This window comes from Cetorhinus maximus, chromosome 6, assembly GCF_964194155.1.
Source record: "Cetorhinus maximus chromosome 6, sCetMax3.hap1.1, whole genome shotgun sequence".
Classification (NCBI taxonomy): Eukaryota; Metazoa; Chordata; class Chondrichthyes; order Lamniformes; family Cetorhinidae; genus Cetorhinus; species Cetorhinus maximus.
Window position 1 is genome coordinate 154,661,501 of NC_135884.1, and position 24,214 is coordinate 154,685,714.

At 44.1% G+C, this 24,214-nt stretch overlaps 1 protein-coding gene across 2 annotated transcripts in view; it reads right to left on the bottom strand.

Moving 5' to 3' along the window:
• lsm14ab (LSM14A mRNA processing body assembly factor b) overlaps positions 1–24,214 on the bottom strand; it is a 90,754-nt gene that overhangs the window by 30,449 nt on the left and 36,091 nt on the right. For both annotated transcript variants that reach the window (XM_078544690.1, XM_078544691.1), the window contains exons 2-3: positions 14,133–14,296; positions 3,951–4,083 (exon numbers count right to left, since the gene is read on the bottom strand). In XM_078544690.1, coding sequence (XP_078400816.1) covers positions 3,951–4,083; positions 14,133–14,296 — 297 coding nt within the window. The remainder of the gene's footprint in view (positions 1–3,950; positions 4,084–14,132; positions 14,297–24,214) is intronic.

Genomic DNA, 24,214 nt, shown 5'->3' on the forward strand with positions numbered 1-24,214 from the left:
TCTTATTATGTTTAAGAGATGGTGGACGATTGCTATGGTTGACATCTGTGGATTAGCTCAAACCTACAATTCTGATAGCCTCATTAATCTGCACAAGTGAGGCAACAAGTCACACAGACCATAGCATCACAGTTTCTGTTCCAAAGTTAGTCAATTTCATCCAGAGCAGCAATATGTGCCTGGTAGCTTGCGGAAGGAGAGGAAGAAATAGCTCAACCAGGTGATTCTAGAATGCCCATAATATAGACTGAAACCTCTAACTGGAATGGGTTTGGCTGTGATGCCCTGAAAGATCAAGTAACCATTCACTACCCTGGTTTCAATACAAACAATGACCAGGTGGGTGAGCTTCTCAAGGGATGGGGAAGGAGGAGAGAGTTCAACTTTAGATCATTCCTCCATCCCCACCCCCTTTCAGATCCCCCTGTTCCCAATAATTTATATATATTTTTCTTTTCCCACATATTTCCATTATTTTTAAGTGTATTTCCATGCATTGTTTTATCTTTACCTTTTAGCCTATTTCAATTTCCCCCCACCCCACCCCCACCAGGGCTATCTGTCCCTTGCTCGTCCTGCTTTCCACTCTTAATGTCCCCATTAGCACATTCCTTAGATGATATCACCACTTTCAACACCTTTGTCCTTTTGCCTATGACATCTTTTGGCTAACTCCACCTATCACTGGCCCTCTATCCAGCTCTAGCTGTCCCACCCCTCCCCCCTTAAACCAGCTTATATTTCACCTCTTTTCTATTTTTCCTTAATTCTGATGAAGAGTCATTCAGACTGGAAACGTTAACTGTGTTCCTCTCTGCAGATGCTGTCAGACCTGCTGAATTTTTCCAGGTATTTTTGTTTTTGTTCTAGATTTCCAGCATCCGCAGTATTTTGCTTTTATCTTAGAGTAAAATAGCATACTGGTACCGATTAGATTTGGTAGGGTCTATACATTAAAGGATCCAAAGTTTAACCATCATTGGAGTTTCTCTCCACAGGTGTTGCTATGATCTGCTGAGGATTTCCAGCGTTTTCTGTTTTCATTTCAGATTTCCAGCATGTGCAGCATTCTGCTTTTCAGTTAGAGTTTATTGATTGTGTGGATGAGATACGGTATTGGATTATTAAATCTTGTTGTTTTATATCTTAATTCATTTCGGTGTTCTGAGTTTCGTAGCTGATAGCTGCTTTAGATCTATCTCGAAGCATGGGGTTTAGCAGCAATCTTGCAAAAGAATGGCAGAGTTGATTGTGTCTGTTCTTGAGTAACTCCAAGCAGCAACCGTATAAAGCATGAGTAACTTGCACTGTCTTTGTAAGATTCTACCAACTCCTAAATCTCGGCTTTAAACCAAGCTCAATGTACATTGACCTTGCTTCAATTCCAGTCTGTTCATTTTATTGATATCTAAATATATATCAAATATATATCTCATATGGATATTTGAACAGAGTAAAATTTTAAAATTTGCCAATGATACCAAACCTGGAGGTGTAGCAAACAGTGAGGATGATACCAATAGACTTCAATAGGAAACAAACAGGCTAGCAGAACAGCAAACAAGTGGCAGATGGAATTTACTGCGGGGAAGTGAGAGGTGGTACATTTTGGCAGTAGGGACAGGTAGAGGCAATGCACACCTAATGCCACAATTCCAAGAGTGTGCAGGGACCGAGGGGTTCATATGCATCGATCTTTGAAGGTGACAGTATATATTGAGAGAGTGGTTAGCAAAGCATTTGGGATCTTGGGCTTCATCAATAGAGGCATTGAGCACAAAAGCAGGGAAGTTATGCTGAACCTTTAGAAAGCTCTGGTTAGGCCACAACTCGAGTATTTCATCCAGTTCTAGTCACCACACTTTAGGAAGGATGTGAGGGTCCTTGAGAGGGGGCAGAAGAGATTTACCAGAATGGTTCCAGGGATGAGGGATTTTAGCTACAAGGTTAGGTCGGAGAAACTGGGGTTGTTCTCCTTGGAGCAAAGGAGATTGAGGGGAGATTTGATGGAGATGCACAAGATTATGACAGTTTTGGATATGGCAGACAAGGCAGGCAAAGAAAAAAACTGTTCCTGTTAGCTGATGATACAAGCGCTAGGGGACACAGATATAAGGTCTTGAGCAAGAGATGCAGGGGAATAGCAGGAAGAACTTTTTTCTTTTTATACAGCAAGTGGTAATGGTCTGGGTGGAAACAGAGACAATGAATAATTCCAAAAGGAAACTAGATAGGCACTTGAAGTGCTATGAGAATAGAGCCGGGGAATGGGACTGACTGGATTTTTCTGCAAAGTGAGTATGGAGCCAATGGCATGGACCCAATAGGCTGAATGGCCTCCTTCTGTGCCATAATGACACTACAGCTATGACATGCCTTCGAAATGCAAGACCCATACTGAGTATCATTGGAGAGCTGCCACCAAGGTGAGAGATGGCTGCAGCACAAGAGAACACTTTGCTCTTTGTTTCAATACTTGAATACTTAACTTTAAATGTTTAAGTGCGAGCTGGAATGGTGAAAGCAAGCAGGCTATTCAAGTGGAGGCGTCACAGTCAAACTCCATTGGGTTTTCACCTGGCATCCATTTACTTAATCTCAAATCCCACTCAAGGGTCAAGATTATTTGCAATGAGAAAAATACTGAAAGACACTTGAGGAAGCTGCTGAGCATTTGGTGTTGTAGTCTCATATTACAACTATTGCAACAACAACCAATATAGTGCCAGATGAACAAGAACAACATCTCAGTCAACACTACTTCAGCAAACTCGGAGCATTCTTCTAACAAAGTCTTCAACAGAGTCAAAGGGCTGAAGTGGCCTGAATAGTACCAATAACAAGGGACAGTGAGGCTATTCTTACAGTACTTCAAAAATGGAGCACCCATAAACATTGAAGCCTGGGGCTCCTCTCTGGATATCCTGAAGGTAATAAGCACATATTGGATGGGCCTATTTCGTATGTGTTACAGAAGTGGCACTATGATGTAAAAATACATTCATTCTTCCGCTTAGATACCTGATCTTAAATCAAATTGCTTTGTTTAGGTTGCAAATTAATTTAGAGGGAGACGGTGGTGTAGTGGTTTAGTAATCCAGAGGCCGAATCTAGTGCACTGGGGACAAAGCACTTGACTCTTAATTGCCCTCTGAAATGGCCGAGCAAGCCACTCAATTCAATGGCAGTTAAGGATGTGCAACAAATGCTGGCCTTAGCCACATCACATGAAACAATGATAAAGAATGAATGAATACACAGTCTACATACTAATCTAGTCTTCTTAAACAAAAGGTTTGCTTTCCAAACCGAACGGAACACAACAAATTTTCAAAGACTGACACAGAAACCAATCAATCTCACTCAACCAAACCCCACCCTCAACAACTCCCAATATATCCCATCTCAACTCGCTCCACAATTTAAATAGAACCATTCCTTCAACGTAGTGAGATAAGCAAAACCAAAGCAAAATTTCACCAGACATAATCTGGGATCTGTACATTTGCAGTCACAATGCTTTCTGCAAAAAAACCCATCTGAGCTGGCATTTATAAAGCAACTTTCATATCCTGGGGTGTATTCAAATGTTCCACAGCCAATTAATTATTTGTCCAAGTGTGGTCATGCCTATTTCAGTGGGATCGTGTGTGCAGATTGTCTAACAATAATGAAATACGTGATTAGTAAATCCATTTTTGGTGGTGTTGACCAAGGTATAACATCAGAAGAACACCTCAGCTCTTCAAATCCTGCCATGGGATCCTGCAGATCCACCTGAGCAGACATACTGCTCAGGTTTAATAATGTAATGAAGAATGATGGCTTTGACAGTGCAGCATTTCCTTTGTGCCACACTGAAGGAAGCAGCAGCAGTGGGCAGAATCACTTCTAATGTGGACAATTTTTTCATTTTACTAACTTGATACAAAAAATAATCAAAAACTCACCGACACCCACGGCATTGTACTGTTGCGTCACTAGCGGGCTTGGCCCAAACTGGCTGTATGCTGGCATTCTGCTGAATGGTGGATAGGAACCCACCGATTGGAAAGAAGAGCTCGAGGACGAGCCAAGTGAAGACTGTGGAGGGAAAAAAGAAAAAAAATGTTGATGATCCAGCCATAGAGTGCCAAAGAATCAATCTGCAGCTTGCAAGCTCCACTCTCCTCTTCCTTGACATTCAATAATTTCACAGTCAAGTAGTTACCTTGGTGGGAAAATTATTGGATAAAGTTCTGAAGAACAGCACCAACTGTCATTTAAAAAAGGCACTGATTAATCAAGGACAGTTGGCATCAAGTTGTTAGGGAGCAGTTGTGTCTGAATAACTGAATCTTTGGAGGCGATAACAAAGAGGCTTGATGAGGGTACTGCATTTAATGTAGTCCACATGGATTTTAGCAAGGCTTTTGACAAGGCCCCACATGGCAAACTGGTCAGAAAAGCTCATGGGAGGCAAAGTGGATCCAAAACTGGTTCAGTGGTAGGAAGCAAAGGGTAATGGACAAAGGGTGTTTATGTAACTGCAAGGTTGTTTCTAGTGGGGGTCCCCAAGTTTCAATACTAGGCCCTATGCTGATTGTGGCATATATCAATGATTTAGACATAGATAGGGGATGTGATCAAGAAGTTTGCAAACAATACAAAAATTAGTGTGTGATTGATAGTGAGAAAGAAAACTGTAAACTGCAGGAAGATAATTAATGGGCTGGTCAGGTGGGCAGAAAAGAAACAAACATAATTCAATCTGAATTCAATTGGGAAGGCAAACAAAGCAAGGGAATACATAATAAATGGTATGAATCTGAGCAGTGCAGAGGAACAGAGTAGCCTTGAATTGCCTGTTCACAATCCCTGAAATTAGCAAAAGTAGACAAGGTAGTGAGGGTGACATACAGGATTCCCTCCTTTATTAGCTGAGGCCTAGAGTATAGGAAAAAGGAGGTTATGCTGGAACTATAAAAAACACAAAAGTCACACCTCAGCTACAGTACTGTGTGCAGTTCTGGTCACCACATTACAGGAAGGAAAGGATCCGGAGGAGACTTAACCAAAATATCCATCCCTGGAACTATGTCACTTGGATTGCTTTCTATAGAACAGGGGAAACTGAGGGGAGATTTAATTGAGGTGTATAAAATTGAGACACCTAGATAAAGCAGATAGGATGGACCTATTTCACTTAGCAAAGGGGTCAATGTTAATTGTATAAATTCATGTTAAATTTATACAAGTTGGGCACTCATTGGATAATAACATGTAACCAACTCACGGCCATAATGTTGAGATACTGGTTGGTCACTTTGATCCCTCCCTGGGAGCTTGTCATGAAGGTGCAGAAGAAGTTGTTCATCCACTTCTTCTGGGACATAAGTTTGCACTGGGTTGCTGCTGAGGGGCTGAGTCTCCTGGCTCGGGAGGGCAGTCAGGCATGGGTGTGCCTTTGCATGCAGGTGGTGACTTTGTGCCTTCAGATCCTGCAGTGATATCTTTACATCGAGCCCACTCCCAGATGGCGTGCGCTGGCAACATATTTCTCCTGCCAGGTAACAGCCTCAATTATGACCTGTAACTCCTACATATAGACCTGGGATATCTCCGTGCTTCCTTGCAGGAGTTTCCTGTCTTTTAACAGGAGCTGATCAAAGTCTGGAACAAGGGTGCCTCCCAGGAGAGCTCTCTCCTGTCAGGAGTAGCGGCTATCGTCAGAGAGATGCTGCTCAGGAATCCGCACACCTCCATCAGTACAGGTTCATGTGGCTGATGAAAGAGGGGGATCAGGCTGCTGGGGTGATCAGAGTCAGGGATGAGCTGGATGGCGGAGGAGCAGGCTGGATGCTGCCATAAGGATACCCATAAGTACTGGTGGTCCCTGTGGAGAGAGAAACAGAGTTAATGTTTAAAGTCCAATGTGACTATTTCCGAAGTGGAGAGTCGTAGACACGTGATGGTTTTACGCTGGACCTGGACAGTGAGGACAGGGGAGGTATTACACCTCCTGCGATTGTCAGGGAAGGTGCCATAGGAAGGGGATGAGGTATTGGAAGGTGATAGAGAAGTGGACCAGGCATCATGGAGGGAACGGTCCCTTCAGGATACTGATAGGGGAGGGGAGGGAAAGATGTGCAAGGTGGCGGCATCATGCTGAAGCTGGCAGTTATGGTGAAGGATGATCCTTTGAAAACGGAGACTGGTGGGGTGTAAAGTGAGGATAAGGGGAACCCTATTATGGTTCGGGGAGGGAGGGGAGAGGTGAGGGCAACAGCACAGGAAATGAGTCAGGCACAGTTGAGGAGTCTGTGAACCATAATGGGGTTGGGGGGGGTGGAGGGAGAGATCCTCAGTTAAGGAAAAGGAAGACATACAGAAGCGCTGTTGTAGAAAGCAGCATCATTAGAACAGATGAGACCGAGAAACTGGGAGAATGGAAATGGAGCCCTTACAGGAAGCAGGGAATCGTCAAGATAGCTGTGGGAGTCAGTGGGCTTGTAACAAATATTAGCGGACAGTCTATCCTCAGAAATGGAGTCAAGGAAGGGAAGTGTTGGAGCTGGACCACGAGATTGAGAGGGAAGGGTGGAGATTGGAAGCAAAACTAATGCTTTTTTCCAGTTCTGTACAAGAGCAGAAAGTGGCACCAATTAAGTCATCAATGTACTGGAAGATCTGTGAGTGAGGCCCCCATAGAAAGAAATAAATTCAGTGGGGCAGCAACAGGCTGTCCTGTTAGTGGATTTTGGGAAGGAGGTAGAAGCAGGCTGTGCAGCGTTTGGGGGACTATCAGCTTGGAGGCTGAGGATGGAAGATCTCCAGAAGGGGATGAGGTCAGTGACAATCCTGGAAGCAACAGCTTGATGCTCAGTGGTGGGGTCATGGAGAGACAAGTAGTAGTTTCTGAGAGTTGGCACTCAGTCACTGCAAGGTAGAGGTTGGTATGGCAACAACAGCACCATCCTTGTCAGCAGATTTGATAAAGTCAGGGTTAGACCAGAGAGAATGGAGTGCAGCAAGTTTAGAGGGAGGCAGGTTAGAATGGATGAGGGGAGCAGAGAAATTCAGACAGCCAATGTAATGCTGACAGTTCTCATTTTTATTTCAGATCTCCAGTATCCGCAGTATTTGGCTTTTATTGTGTGGTTGACAGGGGCCTCAACCGTGTCCAACCCATTTCCCGTACTTATGCCCGCACCCCTTCCCCTCCCAGAACCACAACAAGGTTCCTATTATCCTCACTTTCCACCCCAACAACCTCCGTATTCAAAGGATCATCCTCTGCCTTTTCCACCACCACCTGCATGACACCACCACCAAACACAAACTCCCGTCCCCTCGCCATTCAGCATTTCGAAGGGGCCGTTCCCTCTCTGACACCATGGTCCACTCCTCCATCACGCCCAACACCTCATCCCTCTTTACCATCTCTCTCCTCACTGTCTAGGTCTCAAAACACTCCTGCCAGGTGAAGCACCAATTTACTTGTACTTCTCAATTTGGTCCACTGTGTTCACTGCTCACAACGCAGTCTTCTCTATATTGCGGAGACCAAATGCAGACTGGGTGACTGCCTCACGGAACACCTCCGATCAGTCTACAAGCATGACCCTGACCTTCTGGTTGCTTTCAATTTCAATTCACCATCTTGCTCTCACGTTCACCTTTCTGTCCTTGGCCTGCTGCAATATTCCAGTGAAGCACAATGCAAGCTGGAGGAACAGCACCTCATCTACCAATTAGGTACCTGACAGCCTTCTGGACTCAACATTGAGTTCAACAAATTCAGACCAGGAATTCTGTCCTCCATTTTGATTTTTTTATTGCCATGTGCCGGTCCGTATCTCGTTTTTGCTTTCCAACTAAACTGCCCTTTATTCTGCATAAACACCTTTGGACATTGAAATATTAAATCTGTTTTGCTCTCCACAGATGCTGCCAAAATTGAGAAGATGCAGCAGTTTCTGTTTGTTATTTTAGTGCTACCATAAGAATTTGTGTCATGCGTCTATAAACATCCAGCTCACAGTCAAAGCCATCCACAACCTTAAAAACGTGGTACTCCGCTCCAACTGCACTTGTGTCGTCGAAACGGGAATTTCACATTGGCCCCAGGTCCCGAAACGTCACTCGAGAACCCCAGCCTGACAATTTGAGCCATCTCGCGGAAATTCCCTGTGTACCATTCCATTCTGCCCAGTGCAGCTTCCTGTATGGGCTGCTGCTGTACATCCTCCACTTCCTTGCCTTCGTCAATCACCTGAACACACTGTGGCAGTCTTGCCATCCAGAGGTGGCTAGGAACCCCAGTGGGAAGATCTCTACATGCAAGTCCTCTGGGGATTTGGCATGGAGGGCATTGCATGCAGCAGTCCCGTGCATCACGAGATGAAGATGGTTTATGGACTCCCAGGTCACCTGTAATTTCTGCAGCCTGGAGGAGTCAGTGTTCCATATTTTCAAAAGATATGCAAGGTTGCAGCCCCCATTTCATCATCTAAGGGGGCTGCTCCTCAAGTTTTGTTTGCACTTCAGCTCCACGCTCCTTATCTTGGCCACTTGGTGCAGAGAGGGATGAGCAGATCAGAAGACCTCCTAGCTAGCCTGCTCCTGCGCCTGGCCTTGGTGGCCATTAATAAGTCCAGGCAGCGGGCAGTTGAAAGGGTCGTCAGGGTCTCTTTCGTGGCTACCTCTGTGCTTGGGTGTCCTTGGAGAGGGAACTTGCAGTGTCCACTGGAATGCTTGAAGCCTTCCACAACCTTGGGGTGCTGCAGGGGCTGGGATGCATTGCCTGCGCCCCCAAAACGTTACTCTAATTTAATTTGTCAAGTTTCCCTGAAAGGTTCTGTATTTTTATTTGTGTCCCTTTAAGGGGTGGTTCATTAGTTTATTTGTTTAACTGTTGTACTCAAAGAGTATGTTCAGATGGTGGGCTGGAGAGTTAGGAGCTATACATTTGTTATGTTTCACTTTATGAATAAATCTAAAATTGAGTATAAATTGACTTTTGGTCTCCGCCTTCACCTACCAGCTGTCAGAAGTTTAACAGTCAATAATCAGGGGGCATAGTTTTTAAGTAATTTTGAGAAGGATTAAAGGTGAGCTCAGGGGAAACTTTTACGCCCATAAGGGGTGGGGGGGGCCTGGAGCTCACCACCTGAAAAAGGATGGTAGAGGCCAAAACCCTCATTGCATTTAAAATAAGAGAAGAGGGCATGCAGTGGGGCATATACCTCTGCCATGCTGTGTTAACTCATTACTACAATTATGTAGCTCTTCCTTCAGGCTTTACCCTGTCTGATTGGTACTCTGTTACCTACAAATCTGAAAAAAGAAATCTTTCCAATAAGAGCCTCCATCTCATGGAGGCGGCTTCAAGCCAATCCATGTCCAACAACCTGCTCCGAAAACCCTGCTCACATTTTGACAGCTGTGAAAAATTCCACCACAGCAGCTGAGACAATCCATAACATTCAAAATCAAGCAACTAGCAACATTCTAAAAAAAAAGGCAATTCACCCTAAAACCAATGTTAACAGATCCTTCAAAAAAGTTCCTGGATCCAAAAACTAATCAGTTTTTCCTTGGGTTATACTCTGAGCACCAAGTTTAATTGAAATCCGGCGGGTTGGGGTGGGTTTTCCCAAAGCCAGGGGTGGGTCCAGGGTCGGTGGTGGGGAGGGGGGACTCCCATGGGTGTGTGGGAGTCCCGTGGGTCAGCCTGGACCTTTACAATAGTTACCCAGAAGTTAGAAGAGGTTTTAATTCTTCTAACTTTTTCTGGGTAACTATTGGTATAACCCCAGCGGAATCATCCGAAGTTTGTGATTTAAATTGCATTTTTAGATGGTTCCCAGCGCAACTGTCCAGAGGAAGTTTGCACTTCGGGGCAATTGCCATGCAAGCCCTTACCTGGGAACTTGCCAGAGGGATCGCATCGTTGGGATACCCCCCAAATCCGATAGTGGGGAGCCCAGAAGTTATGGGCTGCTGTTTACAGACAAACAGTGTAACAGGAACAAAAACATCATCTCTACACACCTTCATTTACAGAAGTAAAAAATACTTGGATATACAATAACCCACATAGCCATGGAGCAAGACTTGAAAGTGGGATAGGGCTGGATAGTTCTTTATCAGCCACGCATAGGATTACACGGGATATACGGCACAGAGACAGCTTAACCAATTTGTGCTGGTTGTTTATGCTACATTCGAGCTTCCTCCCAATCATTTCTCATCTAAATCTACCTTTGTAGCCATTTATTTCCTTCTCCCTCATAAGCTTGTCTCGTTTCCCCTTAAATGTACCTATACTATTCTAATATAAAAGGGTGTAATAGCAGAGCATTTAGATATACATAATATAATCAAGCAGAGTCAACATGGCTTCATGAAGGGGAATTTATGCCAAACAAATTTATTAGAATTCTTTGAGGAGGTAACGAGTAGGATAGATAAAGGGGAACCAGTAGATGTAATGTATTTGGATTTCCAAAAAGCATTCAATAAGGTACCGCACAATAGACAAGAGCCCATGGTGTTGGGGGTAGTATATTAACATGGATACAGGATTGGATAACTAATAGAAGACAGAGTCGGGATAAGGGGGACATTTTCAGGATGGCAACCTGTAAGTAGTGAGTGCCACAGAGATCAGTGCTGGGCCACAATTATTTACAATATATATTAATGACTTGGATGAGGGAAATGAATGTACTATCGCCAAGTTTACACATGACACAAAAATAGGTGGAAAGGCAAGTGGTGAGGATGACACAGAGTTTACAGAAGGATATAGACAAGTTAAGTGAGTGGGCAAAAGCTTGGCAGATGGAATAAAATGTGGGAAAAACGTGAGGTTATGCACTTTGGCAGGAAGAATAGAGGAGCTGAATATTATTTAAATGGAGAAAGACTGCAGAAAGCTGCAGCACAAAGGGATTTAGGAGTCCTCATGCATGAATCCCAAAAAGCTAGCATACAAGTTCAGCAGGTAATAGGGAAGGCAAATGGAATGTTGGCCTTTATTTCAAAGGGAATGGAGTATAAAAATAGGGAAGTCTTGCTAAAGCTATACAAGGCACTAGTTAGACCACACCTAGAATACTGTGAACAGTTTTGGTCCCCCTATCTAAGGAAAGATATACCAGCATTGGGGGCAATCCAGAGAAGGTTCACTAGGTTGATCCTGGGTATGGAAGGATTTTCTTATGAGGAGAGGTCGTTTAGGTTGGGCCTGTACTCACTGGAGTTTAGAAGAATGAGCTTATTGAAACATATAAGATTGTTAGGGGGCTTGACAGGGTAGATGCTGAGAGGTTGCTTCCCCTTGTGGGAGAGTCCAGGACCAGAGGGCATAATCTCAGAGTAAGGGGGCACCCATTTAAAACAGAGATGAGGAGGAATTTCTTCTCCTGAGAGTAGCGAATCTGTGGAATTCTTTACCGCAGAGGGCTATAGAGGCTGGGTTGTTAGGCATATTCAAGGCTGAGATAGACAGGTTTTTAATTAGTAAGGGAATCAAGGGCTATGGGGAAAAAGGCAGGGAAGTCAGTTTGAGGGTTATCAGATCAGCCATGATCTCTTCGAATGGCAGAGCAGATCAATGGGCCAAATGGCCTACTTCCGCTCCTATGTATTATGGTCTTCAAGCACTGCCTGTTTAATGAGTCCCACATTCTTACCACTCTGGTTGAAGAAGTTTCTTCTGAATTTACTGTTGGATTTTTTTGGTTACTATATTGATAATGGGCCAATTGGCCTCCTTCTGTGCCACAAATTTTCTGTTTCTATGTTAGCATACTTGCCACAACCCTAGCTGAGGTCAGTCACCACACAAATCTTAACTAAAATTATTGAACACCCAGGAGGTACAGCAAAAAAATCTGAAGCACAATGCTTGTCTAGGAAAAAAGACTGAGGAGTGAAATAACAGATTTTTAAGATTATGATGTGATTTGATACATCTACCCTATGGGAGAAACCAAAACTAGGGATTATTAATATAAGTCACTATTAAATCAGTTAAGGAACTCAAGATAAAATTTCTTAATCCAGAAAGTGAAACTTGTGTGTTGCCATTTGGCGTGGTTGAGGCAAAGAAGCGTTTAAGGGGAAGCTAAGTAAACGCACGAGGGAGAATGGAATAGGTTAAGTTGATGGGTTGAGATGAGGGGGCAGGGTGGGATGGGAGGATACTTGTGTGGATAATGGACCTGCTGGGTTGAGTGACCTGTTGCTGCGTATTCTACATAATTCTATGAATGGCTCCTACGAAGAGCTACTGGATGCCGACTGATGTCTATCAAACTATATTGCAGAGAAGTTGTTCTGTTAGAGTGAGAGGGCGAAAGAGAATGAATGGGAGATGAAGAGGAAAGAAAGCCACGTTTTAACCCAAATCTCCCATTTTCACAAACTCTGAATAGGGCCACTGTGCTAATGTAAGTGAATATATCAAAAACTCTAATGTGTTCCGATGAGATTCTAGGACTTTTCTAACCAGTTTTTTTGGAAATCATTGTCTAGAATTGGAACCTTTTTTTCATGCAAATCTTAAATCAGTGACCCTCCGAGAAACCACCAGTCATCCCTTTAGTCTGGACCAGTTCTAACTTCAGGCTGAGAACCCTTAATGCAATCATGACCCAACACGAAGGTGAGATTCAACAGAGTTATTTAAGTTATAATGAAGGCACAGCACCCCTCCAACCCCGTATCAGTCTCAAACGAAACAGAAAACTCACCACTTAAAAATTCACAGATGAGCTAAGTTAGAGGGGGACAAATCTATAAAAGTACTCTGCTGAAATAACTTGAGATCTAGTGTGTTTCCACATTTTGTTTCTTCCACTGCATTCAACATCAATTAAGGAATAAATATGAAAGGCACAAATTTAATGGGTTTCCATTAGATATATCAAATTCACTAAATTTAAAGCAACAAAAACAAAGATATTTGTCCCTGAATTTGGCTCCTGCATTGATGCTGCATCCAGTGATGCCTCAAGATGGCACTGATGCAGTTGCTGATCTGTATAACCAACATTTCACAGAGATGTGGAAGTTAAAAATCAGAGTAATATAATCCCCACTGTGAAACTGAGCTACAGAGGCGAGGAAGGACCAAAATTCAATCTCAAACCCATTACTACTTTTGCTGACTCGAGCCAGGGTGGTACAGTAGATGGTATATCTGGCCTCAAGTATGCCAGGCCAGTTTGTGATGACTTTTGCCATATGTATTTTTACTGCCTCCACTCATGGATTACCATACACTTTTAAAAAAACTTATGCATCCCACAAACTAAACAACCATTACCCCAAATATAACGAGTACTGACCTCATATACTTGTGGGCTTGTATTGGAATGCAGTATTTTAAGTGGTGGATCTCAAACTACATTTGGTCCTTGCACCAAAAAAAGTTTCTTCATATTACTAAATGGCATATAGCTGTCATCATGGACACAATCATGACCGACAGCCTGAAATATCTCAACAAGGCTTTCCTAACATTTTAAACTCTGATAAATAGCCTCAGTTGGCTGAGAGAAGTGGGATGGAGGGGGAAGGAGTAGAGGAGAACAGAGTAACCTACTTCTCACTGTCCAGTGACATCTACCAGAAGCACACCAGTGCAGTTTCCACACTGCCTAAAAAAATGCTCCAGACTTCACTTGGATTCCAATCTAAAGCATGGTGTAGGAACTGGTGAAAGCTGGTTGCTTGCTCTATGTGATGGGGCAAGTTAATGCTCCTGCAGTGACTGTAAAGCGGTAAAGGGATGGACTTGCCTATAATGCACCATCTGACGAAAGAGCCTGCCAGCACTCACTGCACAGACTCACCTCAAGAACAAAGAGGGCTGGTACTGCCTACTAATCCTAAAGCCACTGGCTCCTTGCTGGGGTAGACCGTGAGAATTTCTCTCCCAACAGGACCATTTTCATGTGGGTGTTAGTGGGTTTATTTGCCCAATTTAGTCCTCAGCTGCTGGCTCTCACGTTTTAGTGGGAGCAAGTACACAGCCAGTGGGAACAGGAACCCAAGAAAACAGTAACCACCCACCAGAAGTCATTGATCTCAGTCTGGAACACAGCAGCTGCATCGCCCCAACAAGTCACTTCACTCACCTGAACAATAGCAGGATCCTGGGGCAGAGAACACTGAGGCTTTGGCGGCTCACACACTGTGAGGTCTTTGATATCACTGCCCCGGAATATGATGTACTCAAACACTTCATCACGCGGTGGTATTGGTCTATCTGTAGGCCTATCCTCAGTACCAAAAGAACGAACTGCAAGACAAGACAATGGCACCTCCATTACAGCAAAGCTGCTCGCACCATTTACAGTGCACAAATCAAATTAACTCTTGAATAAATCTGCTTAGTTTCCTGATAACACAAAAGCAAAAGTGTTTAGACTGGAAATCTAAAATAAAAAACAGAAAATCGTGGAAATACACAGCATGTGTATTTGAGCTCTGAGAACTCAATTCTGATGAAAGGTTATCCACCTGAAATGTTAACTCTGTTTCTCATCCACACGTTATGCTTCGTTCCCAGTGTTCAGACAAATTTTGTCAAAATTATGTTGCAACGACACTCAAGGCTGTGCATGTGATCTTCGGTGCACCTAGTGGTTCAAGACAGCGTGTGCTCACTTTTAATTTTAATCACTGCTGGAAAGGCATACTTGGACCCCAGGAAGAGGACAGTGTGCTATCAGCATGACTGTGATGCCTCAGAGTTAAACACTCTGCCAAGAGGCTCTTGCATGACCAATAGCTACTCGAACAGAGTTCATGAAATGTGCCCCAGTACTTGCAGGAAAGGAAGGGAACCCAAAATCTCCAATTTCAAAAGGTGTTTTGATGTAATGGTTACATCATGTGTTGGTTAAGCTATTAAACCAATAACACAGAGCACGAGGTTTGAAAAATCTAGAAATAAATTTGTATTGGTGTCAGTAAAAGTGACCACTGTTAAAATCCCAGGCCAGGCATTCAAATTTTGATATGATCCTGGACAAGGCTCCCAAATTTCATTACAATCCGATTAGGGACTTGTACACTTTTCTTTGTTGAAGTGGTCAAGATTTGATATCCCAGTTACTAAGAGGATAAAGCCACAAGATTCCAAGAGAATTTTTTCCATTCGAGTCAACAAAGCAAACAGTCCATACTATCTTATACTCTAGCATACAGATTGAACATGAGGTAAACTTGAATTGACAGGAAAACTGTGGTCAAACACCTCACAAACTGCATACAAAATGACAGACCCCACAAATTTTCTCAGCTACCCACCCAGAAGTCAGTTATTACTGTGTCACACAAAAATGTTTTAAAACTCGGGCTTCCTCATGAGGGAATACAACTCCTATTTTTCAAGGATCTAGCCAGTGATTTCCCTCAACAGCAACTCCAACTCAGACTGCCCCCAATGACTGCTCACCTCCCAGTTGCTCAATCTCTTCTCCAGAGACTGTGTCCCGTTGGATTTGTAAGGCTGCACTCTAGTATCTAATCACCATCACGATGCTACCTCTCTGGCAGATATCACTGCTTACAGATACAAGCAACTGACAGGCTCGTCTATGCCCCAACAGCCAACTTCACAGGGCTATCAACGAATCACCAACACGGTCATAGCACATCAGCAGCTCAGGGCAAAGCACCACTGCCCCGGGCCTCCCTGAGCCCAACGCTCAGCAGCATCAAGCTACCAACGCCTCCCGGGCTTCTCTGAGCCACAGCCCTCCTCAGGAGCTCAGGGCTAACAGCAGCACTTGAGCTGCGCAGAGCCGACCTTCCTCTTCACCCGATCTCAACTGACTGACCCTTGAACTGATTGAGATATATTAATATCTCTCAACAGGGTTTCCCCCCTGTCCCTATCAGAATTTGATATATCCAGGCTGGGTACGTTCTGTGCCTTAAACGTTACAATCTCCAGTCAACCAGAGGTCACCCCATAGGTGCGAAATTACCATGGCTCCACACAAAACACACATTGACAAAAAAAATCTAGATTTCATCAAACAATGAAGCTGTAGATTGGTCTAAAATCCAGCTGCTTCTCTAATTTCCTTCAGAGGAGGATAGCTGCTGCTTTTACTCAGTGTGAGTTGATACGTGACTTCAGCAAACCACTCGGTTTCGAGAGAATTAATCTTGCATTCAATCCATGTTAAAAATCAGCAAAAGACCTCAGTTGCAAGTGATCCCGATGGAGTTGCTAAGTTTTACCCAGCATCTGGTGAAATGTCTGTCTGGGTGGAGGGTGCAAGTGTGAGATACAAAAATCTATTAAAAATGAGATGACAAAACATTGTGAACTGAGGATAGTGACAGACTTCAAGGAGGACACAGACAGGGCAGTGGAATGGGTGGGCCAGGTGCACAAGAAGAAACTTAATGCAGCAAACTGTGAAGTGATACATTTTGTTAGGAAGAATAAATAATGGCAATTTAAAATAAAATAAAGGGTTGAGGACTTAATTTATATGGCTAGATTGGAGAAGTTGGGGTTGTATTCCTTGGAAAAGAATGAGGGGAGTAAAGAGAGAAAATGCCGGAAATACTTAACAGGTTTTGCAGCTTCTGTGGGAGAGGGAAACAGAGTTAGCGTTTCAAGTTTATGACCTTTCGTTATAATGAACTCGTTCGCTTGTATCAAGGTTAAGAGGAGATTTCATCGTGACGTTCAAATTCATGAGGGGTCTGGACAGAGAAAATGCTCCTGGTAGAAGGTTCGAGAACCAGAGCACACAGTTTAAAGTGACCGGCAAAACAACCAACAAGGACATGAGGGAAATTCTTCTTTTCAAGTGGGTGGTTAGGATCTGGAATGCTCTGCTTGAGAGGCTGGTGGAGGCAGATTCATTCATGGCTTTCAAAAGGGAATTGGATAAACATCTGACAAGAAACTAAAATTGCAGGGCTAGAGGGCCTTGGATTGGGACAGGACAAATGGCTTTTTCAGACTCAATGGGCTGAATGGCCGCCTTCTGTGCTGTTAACCATTCTATGATTCTATAAGGGAACAGTGTTGTAGTGGTAATGTCCCTCGACTGGTAATCCAGGCCCAGGTGAATGGCCCGGGCACAAGTTCAAACCTCACTATGGCAGCTGACAGAATTTAAACTCAACTAACTAATAAATTTGAAATTAAAAGGCAAGTTTTAAAACAAAATTAATTCATGGGAAGTGGGTGTCGCTGGCTAGGCCGGCATTTATTGCCCATCCTTAATTACCCCTGAGAAGGTGGTGGTGAGCTGCCTTCTTGAACCGCTGCAGTCCATGTGGTGTAGGTACACCCACATTGCTGGTTGGGAGAGAATCCCAGGATTTTGACACAGCGACACTGAATGATGGCGATACAGTTTAAAGTCAGGATGGTGAGTGGCTTGGAGGGGAAGTTCCCTGTGGTGGTGTTCCCATGTGTCAGCTTCCCTTGTCCATCTAGCTGGTAGTTGTCATGGGTTTGGAATGTGCCATCTGAGGAGTCTTGATAGCGCATCTTGTAGATGGTACCCACTGCTGCCATTGTGGGTCGATGGTGGAGGGAGTGAATGTTTGTGGATGTGGTGCCAATCAAGTGGGCTGCTTTGTCCTGGATGGTGTCCAGCTTCTTGAGTGTTGTGGAAGCTGCACTCATCCAGGCAAGTGGAGAGCATTCTATCACACTCCTAATTTGTGCCTTGTAGATGGTGGACAGGCTTTGGGGAGTCAAGAGCGGAGTTACTCACTGCAGGATTTCTAGCCTCAGCTGCCCTTGTTGCCACAGTCTTTATATGGCTAGCCTTGCTAACCCCCAACATAATGATAGTGGAGGGTTCAGGAGGAAAGGTCATGGATGAAGCAGCTGAAGATGGTTGGGCCGAGGAACTGCTGCAGTGATGTCCTGGAACTGAGATGACTGACCTCCAACATCCACAACCATCTCCCTAGGTATGACTCCAATCAGCAGTGAGTTTTCCCCCCTTGATTCTCATTGACTCCAGTTTTAATTGATGTCACACTTGGGCTGCCTTGATATCAAGGCAGTCACAATCAACTCATCCCATTAGCAATGGTGACCATGAAACTATCCAATTGTCATAAAAATCCATCTGGTTCACTAATGTCCTTTAGAAAAAGAAATTTGCTGTCCTTACACAATCTGGCTTACATGTGACAGCAACATGATTGACTCTTAAATGGCAAGCCATTGAGTTGTACCAAACCATGGCTGAAAAGTTGAAAAAGAATAAAACCTGACAAGCCATTTGACCTCTACCCAGACACCAGAAACGACAATGCATAGCTTTCCAGGTCAATCCTGTAAAGTATTCCTTACGAACATCTGCGCACAAATTAGGAGAGCCTTCCCAAAGACTATTAAAGCAATAGCCTGCCATACTGATACTCCCAGAATCATACCTTACAGTCAAAGTCCTAGGCAGCTTCCTTGGACATGTCCTGTTCAACCAGCAGGACAGACACACCCAGACGTGACAATACAGTGGTATACAGTCAGAAGGGAATTGCCATGGGAGTCCTCAACATTGACTATGGATCCCAACACTTACTCAGCAATAACCTGCTCACTGATGGTCAGTTTGGGTTCTGCCAAGGTCATATGCCTCCTGAACTCATTACAGCCTTGGTCCAGGGCAGAAGAGTTGAACTCCAAAAGGTGAGGCAAGTGTGACTGCCCTTGACATTAAGGAGCCCGAGCAAAACTGAGGTCAATGGGATTCAGGGGAGAATGCTCCACTGGTTGGAGTCATACCTAGCACAAAGGAAGATGGTTGTGGTTGTTGAAGGTCAATCGTCTCAGTCCCAGGACATCACTGCAGGGGTTCCTCAGGGTTGTGTCCTCGGCCCAATCACCTTCAGCTGCTCCATCAATGACCTTCCTTCCATCATAAGATCAGAAGTGGGGATGTTCACTGATGACTACACAGTGTTAAGTTCTATTCACAGCTCCTCAGATACTGAAGCAAGACCTAACAATATCTCGGCTTGAGCTACAAGTGGCAAGTAACATTTGCACCACACGTGACAGGCAATGACCATCTCCATCAAGAGAGAATCCAACCATCTCCCCTTGAGGTTCAATGGCATTACCATCACTGAGTCCCCCACTATTAACATCCTGGGCATTACCATTGACCAGAAGCTGAACTGGACCAGCCAAATAAATACTGTGGCTACAAGAGCAGATCAGAGGCTAGGAATCCAGCAGCAAGTAACTTATCTCCTGACTCCCCAAAGCCTGTCCACAATCTACAAGACACAAGTCAGGAGTGTGATGGAATACTCTCCGTTTGCCTGGGTGAGTACAGCTCCCACAACACTCAAGAAGCTTGACACCGTCCAGGGCAAAGCAGCCCGCTTGATTGGCACCCCATCCACAAACATTCACTCCCTCCACCATTGACGCACAATGGCAGCAGTGTGTACAAGATGCACTGCAATAGCTCACTAAGACTAATTCGACAGCATTTCTCAAATTATTTTTTTTAAAAATTCATTCACGGGATGTAGGTGTCATCATCCATCCTCAATTGCCCTCGAGAAGGTGGTGGTGAGCTGACTTCTTGAACCACTGCAGTCCATTTGGTGCAGGTACACCTCAGTGCTGCGAGGAAGGGAGTTCCAGGATTTTGGCCAAGCAATGGTGAAGGAACCTGCCACCTCTATCACTTAGGACAAAGGCAGCAGATGAATGGGGTAATCATCACCACTGCAAGCTCCCCTCCAAGTCACACACCATTCTGACTTAGAAATAGATCATAGTTCCTCTCGTGTCACTGAGTCAAAATCCTGAAACTCCCTTCGAAACAGCACTGCAGATGTGCACATGGACTACAGCAGTTCAAGAAGGTGGCTCACCACAACCTTCTATGCTGGCCATGTCAGCAATGCTAACATTCCATGAAATGTAAAAAAATCCAAAAGTACCTTTCTGCGAGATCTCTGATTAAACCATTTCCTGTTTAAAAGGCAGGCAGCAGGTGGCGCTGTTTATAAATTAAACAAAGATTTACACATATTTACTTTGTGCCTGGTTCTCACTCTCATTAACTTCAACTCTTTGAATAATATGTGGCCAAAGTTGCTGTATTGCCAAAGATATATCAAAACGCAAGTATGGATCTAATGTTGATCTTCATCAGATCAGCAACACATTGTGAAGAGGTTCATAGTTCAGAACTACTCCATACGAATGTCAATTATAAAGAAAAATTGCATTTATATTGTGCTTATCACAACCTCAAGATACCCCAAAGCACTACATAGCCAGTTAATGATTTGTAGACATTTGTAATATGGTAAAAAAGTAAAAAAAGGTACTTAATTTGTGCACAGCAAGGTTCCAAACAACAATGAAATAAATAATCACTTAAACTGTTTTAATTTGGTTGAGGGCTGAATCCAGAGGCCAGTGAGAAGTCCCCTCCTCCTCTTAGAATAGTGTCATGAAACATTCTCCATCCATCGCCCGAGGCGGGGGGGGGGGGACACACACACAGACATTGCCTCAGTTCCGAAAATGCCACATTCCCTCAGTACCGCACTCCAGTGTCAGTCAGCCAAGGTTGCTGTTTGGAACCAAACCAAGTTTTTCCTAAACAGCCTAGGTTTTGCACTCAAGTCTGTGGAGCAGGACCTTATTATTCAGCGAGCCATAACTGAAACCTTAAGAGACACTTAAATAGTGGTCCACATTGCACCTAAGGATGGGAATCAACACTTAGTCACTTGGAACTAGGCCCCGTACAGGTTATAAGTTGAACCAAAATGACCCACGGCCCAAGCCATTTTTGCAGTAGCCATTACAATATTCCACGGCTGCTAAGCAGTGCAAGGTTAATATAATTTGACTTATTGTTGATTCTGAGTAACAGATACAGTCATGATGTTTTTTCCATTCTTCAACAGGACGTGGGCCTCGCTGGCTGGGTCAGCACTTAATGCCCATCCCTAATTGCCCTCGAGAAGGTGGTGGTGAGCTGCCTTCTTGAACCGCTGCAGTCCATGTGGTGTAGGTACACCCACAGTGCTGTTAGGAAGGGAGCTCTAGGATTTTGACCCAGCTACAGTGAAGGAACAGTGATAGAGTTCCAAGTCAGAATACTGTGGCTTCAATGGTAACTTCAAGGTGGTAGTGCTGCCCTTGTCCTTCTAGGTGGTAGGGGTCACAGGTTTAGAAGGTGCTGCCGAAGGAGCCTTGGTGAGTTGCTGCAGTGCATCTTGTCGATGGTACACACACTGCTGCCACTGTGCATCAGTTTGAGGGAGTGAATGTTGAAGGTAGTGGATGGGGTGCCAAATCAAGTGGGCTGCTTTGTCCTGGAGGTGTCAAGCTTCTTGAGTGCTGTTGGAGCTGCACTCATCCAGACAAGCGAACAGTATTCCATCACACTCCTGACTTGTGCCTTGTAGATGGTGAACAGACTTTGAGGAGCCAAGTGGTAAGTTACTCACCACAGAATTCCCAGCTTCTGGCTTGCTCTTGCAGCCAGTGTTTATCTGGCCCGGCCAGTTCTGTTTCTGGTCAATGGTGACTCCCAGGATGTTGATAGTGGGGGATTCAGTGATGGTAATGCCATTGAATGTCATGGGGAGTTGGTTAGATTCGATCTTGTTGGAGATGGTAATTGCCTGGCACTTAACTGGCAAGTAACATTTGTGTCACACATCAGCCCAAGCCTGAAAGCACTGTCCAACCACGGAATCAGCTGTTTGCAACAGGCAAACTACTAACCACACTCAACCAGCCTGCGTTTGCAAAACGCAGAAGAGAGTGTCCAAAGTTGAATGCAATACCACAATTGGACGACACCAACTGAATAATACAGAATGTGCTAAGAATTCCACTAATAACAAATTTAAGGTTGTCAGGATCACAATGTGGTTCATTTACGCTTTCTAGGAGCTGCATATATTCATACGCAGGGCCCTATCCTCTGCAAACAAAAAGAACACGTCCAGGCATTGCACCTTTTTCAATCAAACAAAAGCTTGGGGGACAACTGTTCCCTGGTGCATTCGCCATGGCAACCAACCAACAACCCTTTTCTCATGCAGTATAAATTGTTGTTCCCTTTGAGATTTGGCATTCTTGTGCCTCTCCTGAGTTCAAGACAAAAGGTTTCGACTGCATTACTCTTTTTTTCAGCAGTACACAAGTTCTGTACTATCAAGCAACAATTTGAGAACCAGCATTGCTGTCAAGTTATGTCATTGAACATCAAGAGGACTATTATATGGCTGGGTGTGCAAGTGCCTGTTTAGCCTTCACCAGGTTTATTCAACGTCCTACTTCTTGTTCACCCAAGCCTTCACATCAATGCTGGATTTCTGGCACTTCAATTTCTTAATTTGGCAAATGTACCATTGATAGCTGCCCGACTTTGAGCACTCTCCCACATTGCATTGACTGATTCAAGTGAACAGATAACCACAATCTTGGTTGCAAGCCACAGCAGAGATGATGCTGGGTAGATATTTGCTGAAGTCATTTTCATTTGGCAAGAAAATATGCAATTATAGGGACCAAAAGGCCAGTTCAGTCAATGTGCATCGGAGCCTCAAAGGAGGAGGATTTCAGATTCGATTCCCAGTCCGTGAAGAGCTGGTTGCTAGCTGGCTGCCTCTAGACTTGATTATTCCAACATTTTCCTTCTAGTTCCCACATTCTACCCTCTGCAAGCTTGAAGTCATCCAAAACTATGATACCCATGTCCTAACTTGCAGTAAGTCCCATTCATCCCATTACTCCAGTGCTCGTTGACCTACTTAGGATCCTGGTCTAGCAACACATCAATTTTAAACTTCTCAATTAAGACCTGGGGGTCTACGTGCACAAATTGTTGGTGAGAACAGAACAGGCTGAGAAAGTGGTTAAAAAATTAAACAGGGTTCTGGGTTTTATAATTAGAGGCATGGTGAACAAAACTAATAAGTTAGGATGAACCTTTATAAAATACTGGCTCAGCCTCAACTGGAGTAGGTGTATCCAATTCTGGGCACCACACTTTAGGAATGAGGTGAAGGCTTTAGAGAGGGTGCAGAAAAGTTTTACAAGAATTAAATTCCTCAGCACTGGAACCATTTAATTGGACAGACTGGAGGAGCTGGGGTTCTTTTCCTGAGAGAAGACAGAGATTTGATAGAAGTGTTCAAAATCATGAGGGGTAAATCTTTCTTGCATCTTCCCGAGTGCCTCTATATCCTTCTTATAAAGGCAACCAGAACTCTAAATAGTACTCCCAGTGCAGTCTACAAAAGGGGTCAGTAACTGGCTGCTTCGGAGCCACATTAGGCTTCTTGACGCCTCATTTGCAACTATAACCTTCATCACTAAGATAAAAGCAAAAAACTGCGCTGGAAATCCAAAACAAAAATAAAAATACCTGGAAAAACTCAGCAGGTCTGGCAGCATCTGCGGAGAGGAACACAGTTAATGTTTCGAGTCCATATGACTCTTCAATAGAACTAAGTAAAACTAGAAAAGAGCTGAAATATAAGCTGGTTTGGGGGAGGGTGGGGGGAGGTGGGACAGGTGGAGCTGGATAGAGGGCCAGTGATAGGTGGAGATAGCCAAAAGATGTCAAAGACAAAAGGACAAAGAGGTGTTGAAGGTGGTGATATGAGCTAAGAAATGTGCTAATTAAGGGTAGAAAGCAGGACGAGCAAGGTACAGATAGCCCTAGTAGGGGTGGGTGGGGGGGGGGGGAAGGGATCGAAATAGGCTAAAAGGTAGAGATAAAGCAATGGATGGAAATACATTTAAAAATAATGGAAATAGGTGGGAAAAGAAAAATCTATATAAATTATTGGAAAAAACAAAAAGGAGGGGGAAAATCGGAAAGGGGGTGGGAATGGAGGAGAGTGTTCAAGATCTAAAATTGTTGAACTCAATATTTAGTCCGGAAGGCTGTAAAGTGCATAGTCGGAAGATGAGGTGCTGTTCCTCCAGTTTGCGTTGAGCTTCACTGGAACAATGCAGCAAGCCAAGGAAGGACATGTGGGCATGAGAGCAGGGTGGAGTGTTGAAATGGCAAACGACAGGGAGGTCTGGGTAATGCTTGCGGACAGACCGAAGGTATTCTGCAAAGCAGTCATCCAGTCTGGTTTGGTCTCTCCAATGTAGAAGAAACCGCATTGGGAGCAACGAATGCAGTAGACTAAATTGGGGGAAGTGCAAGTGAAATGC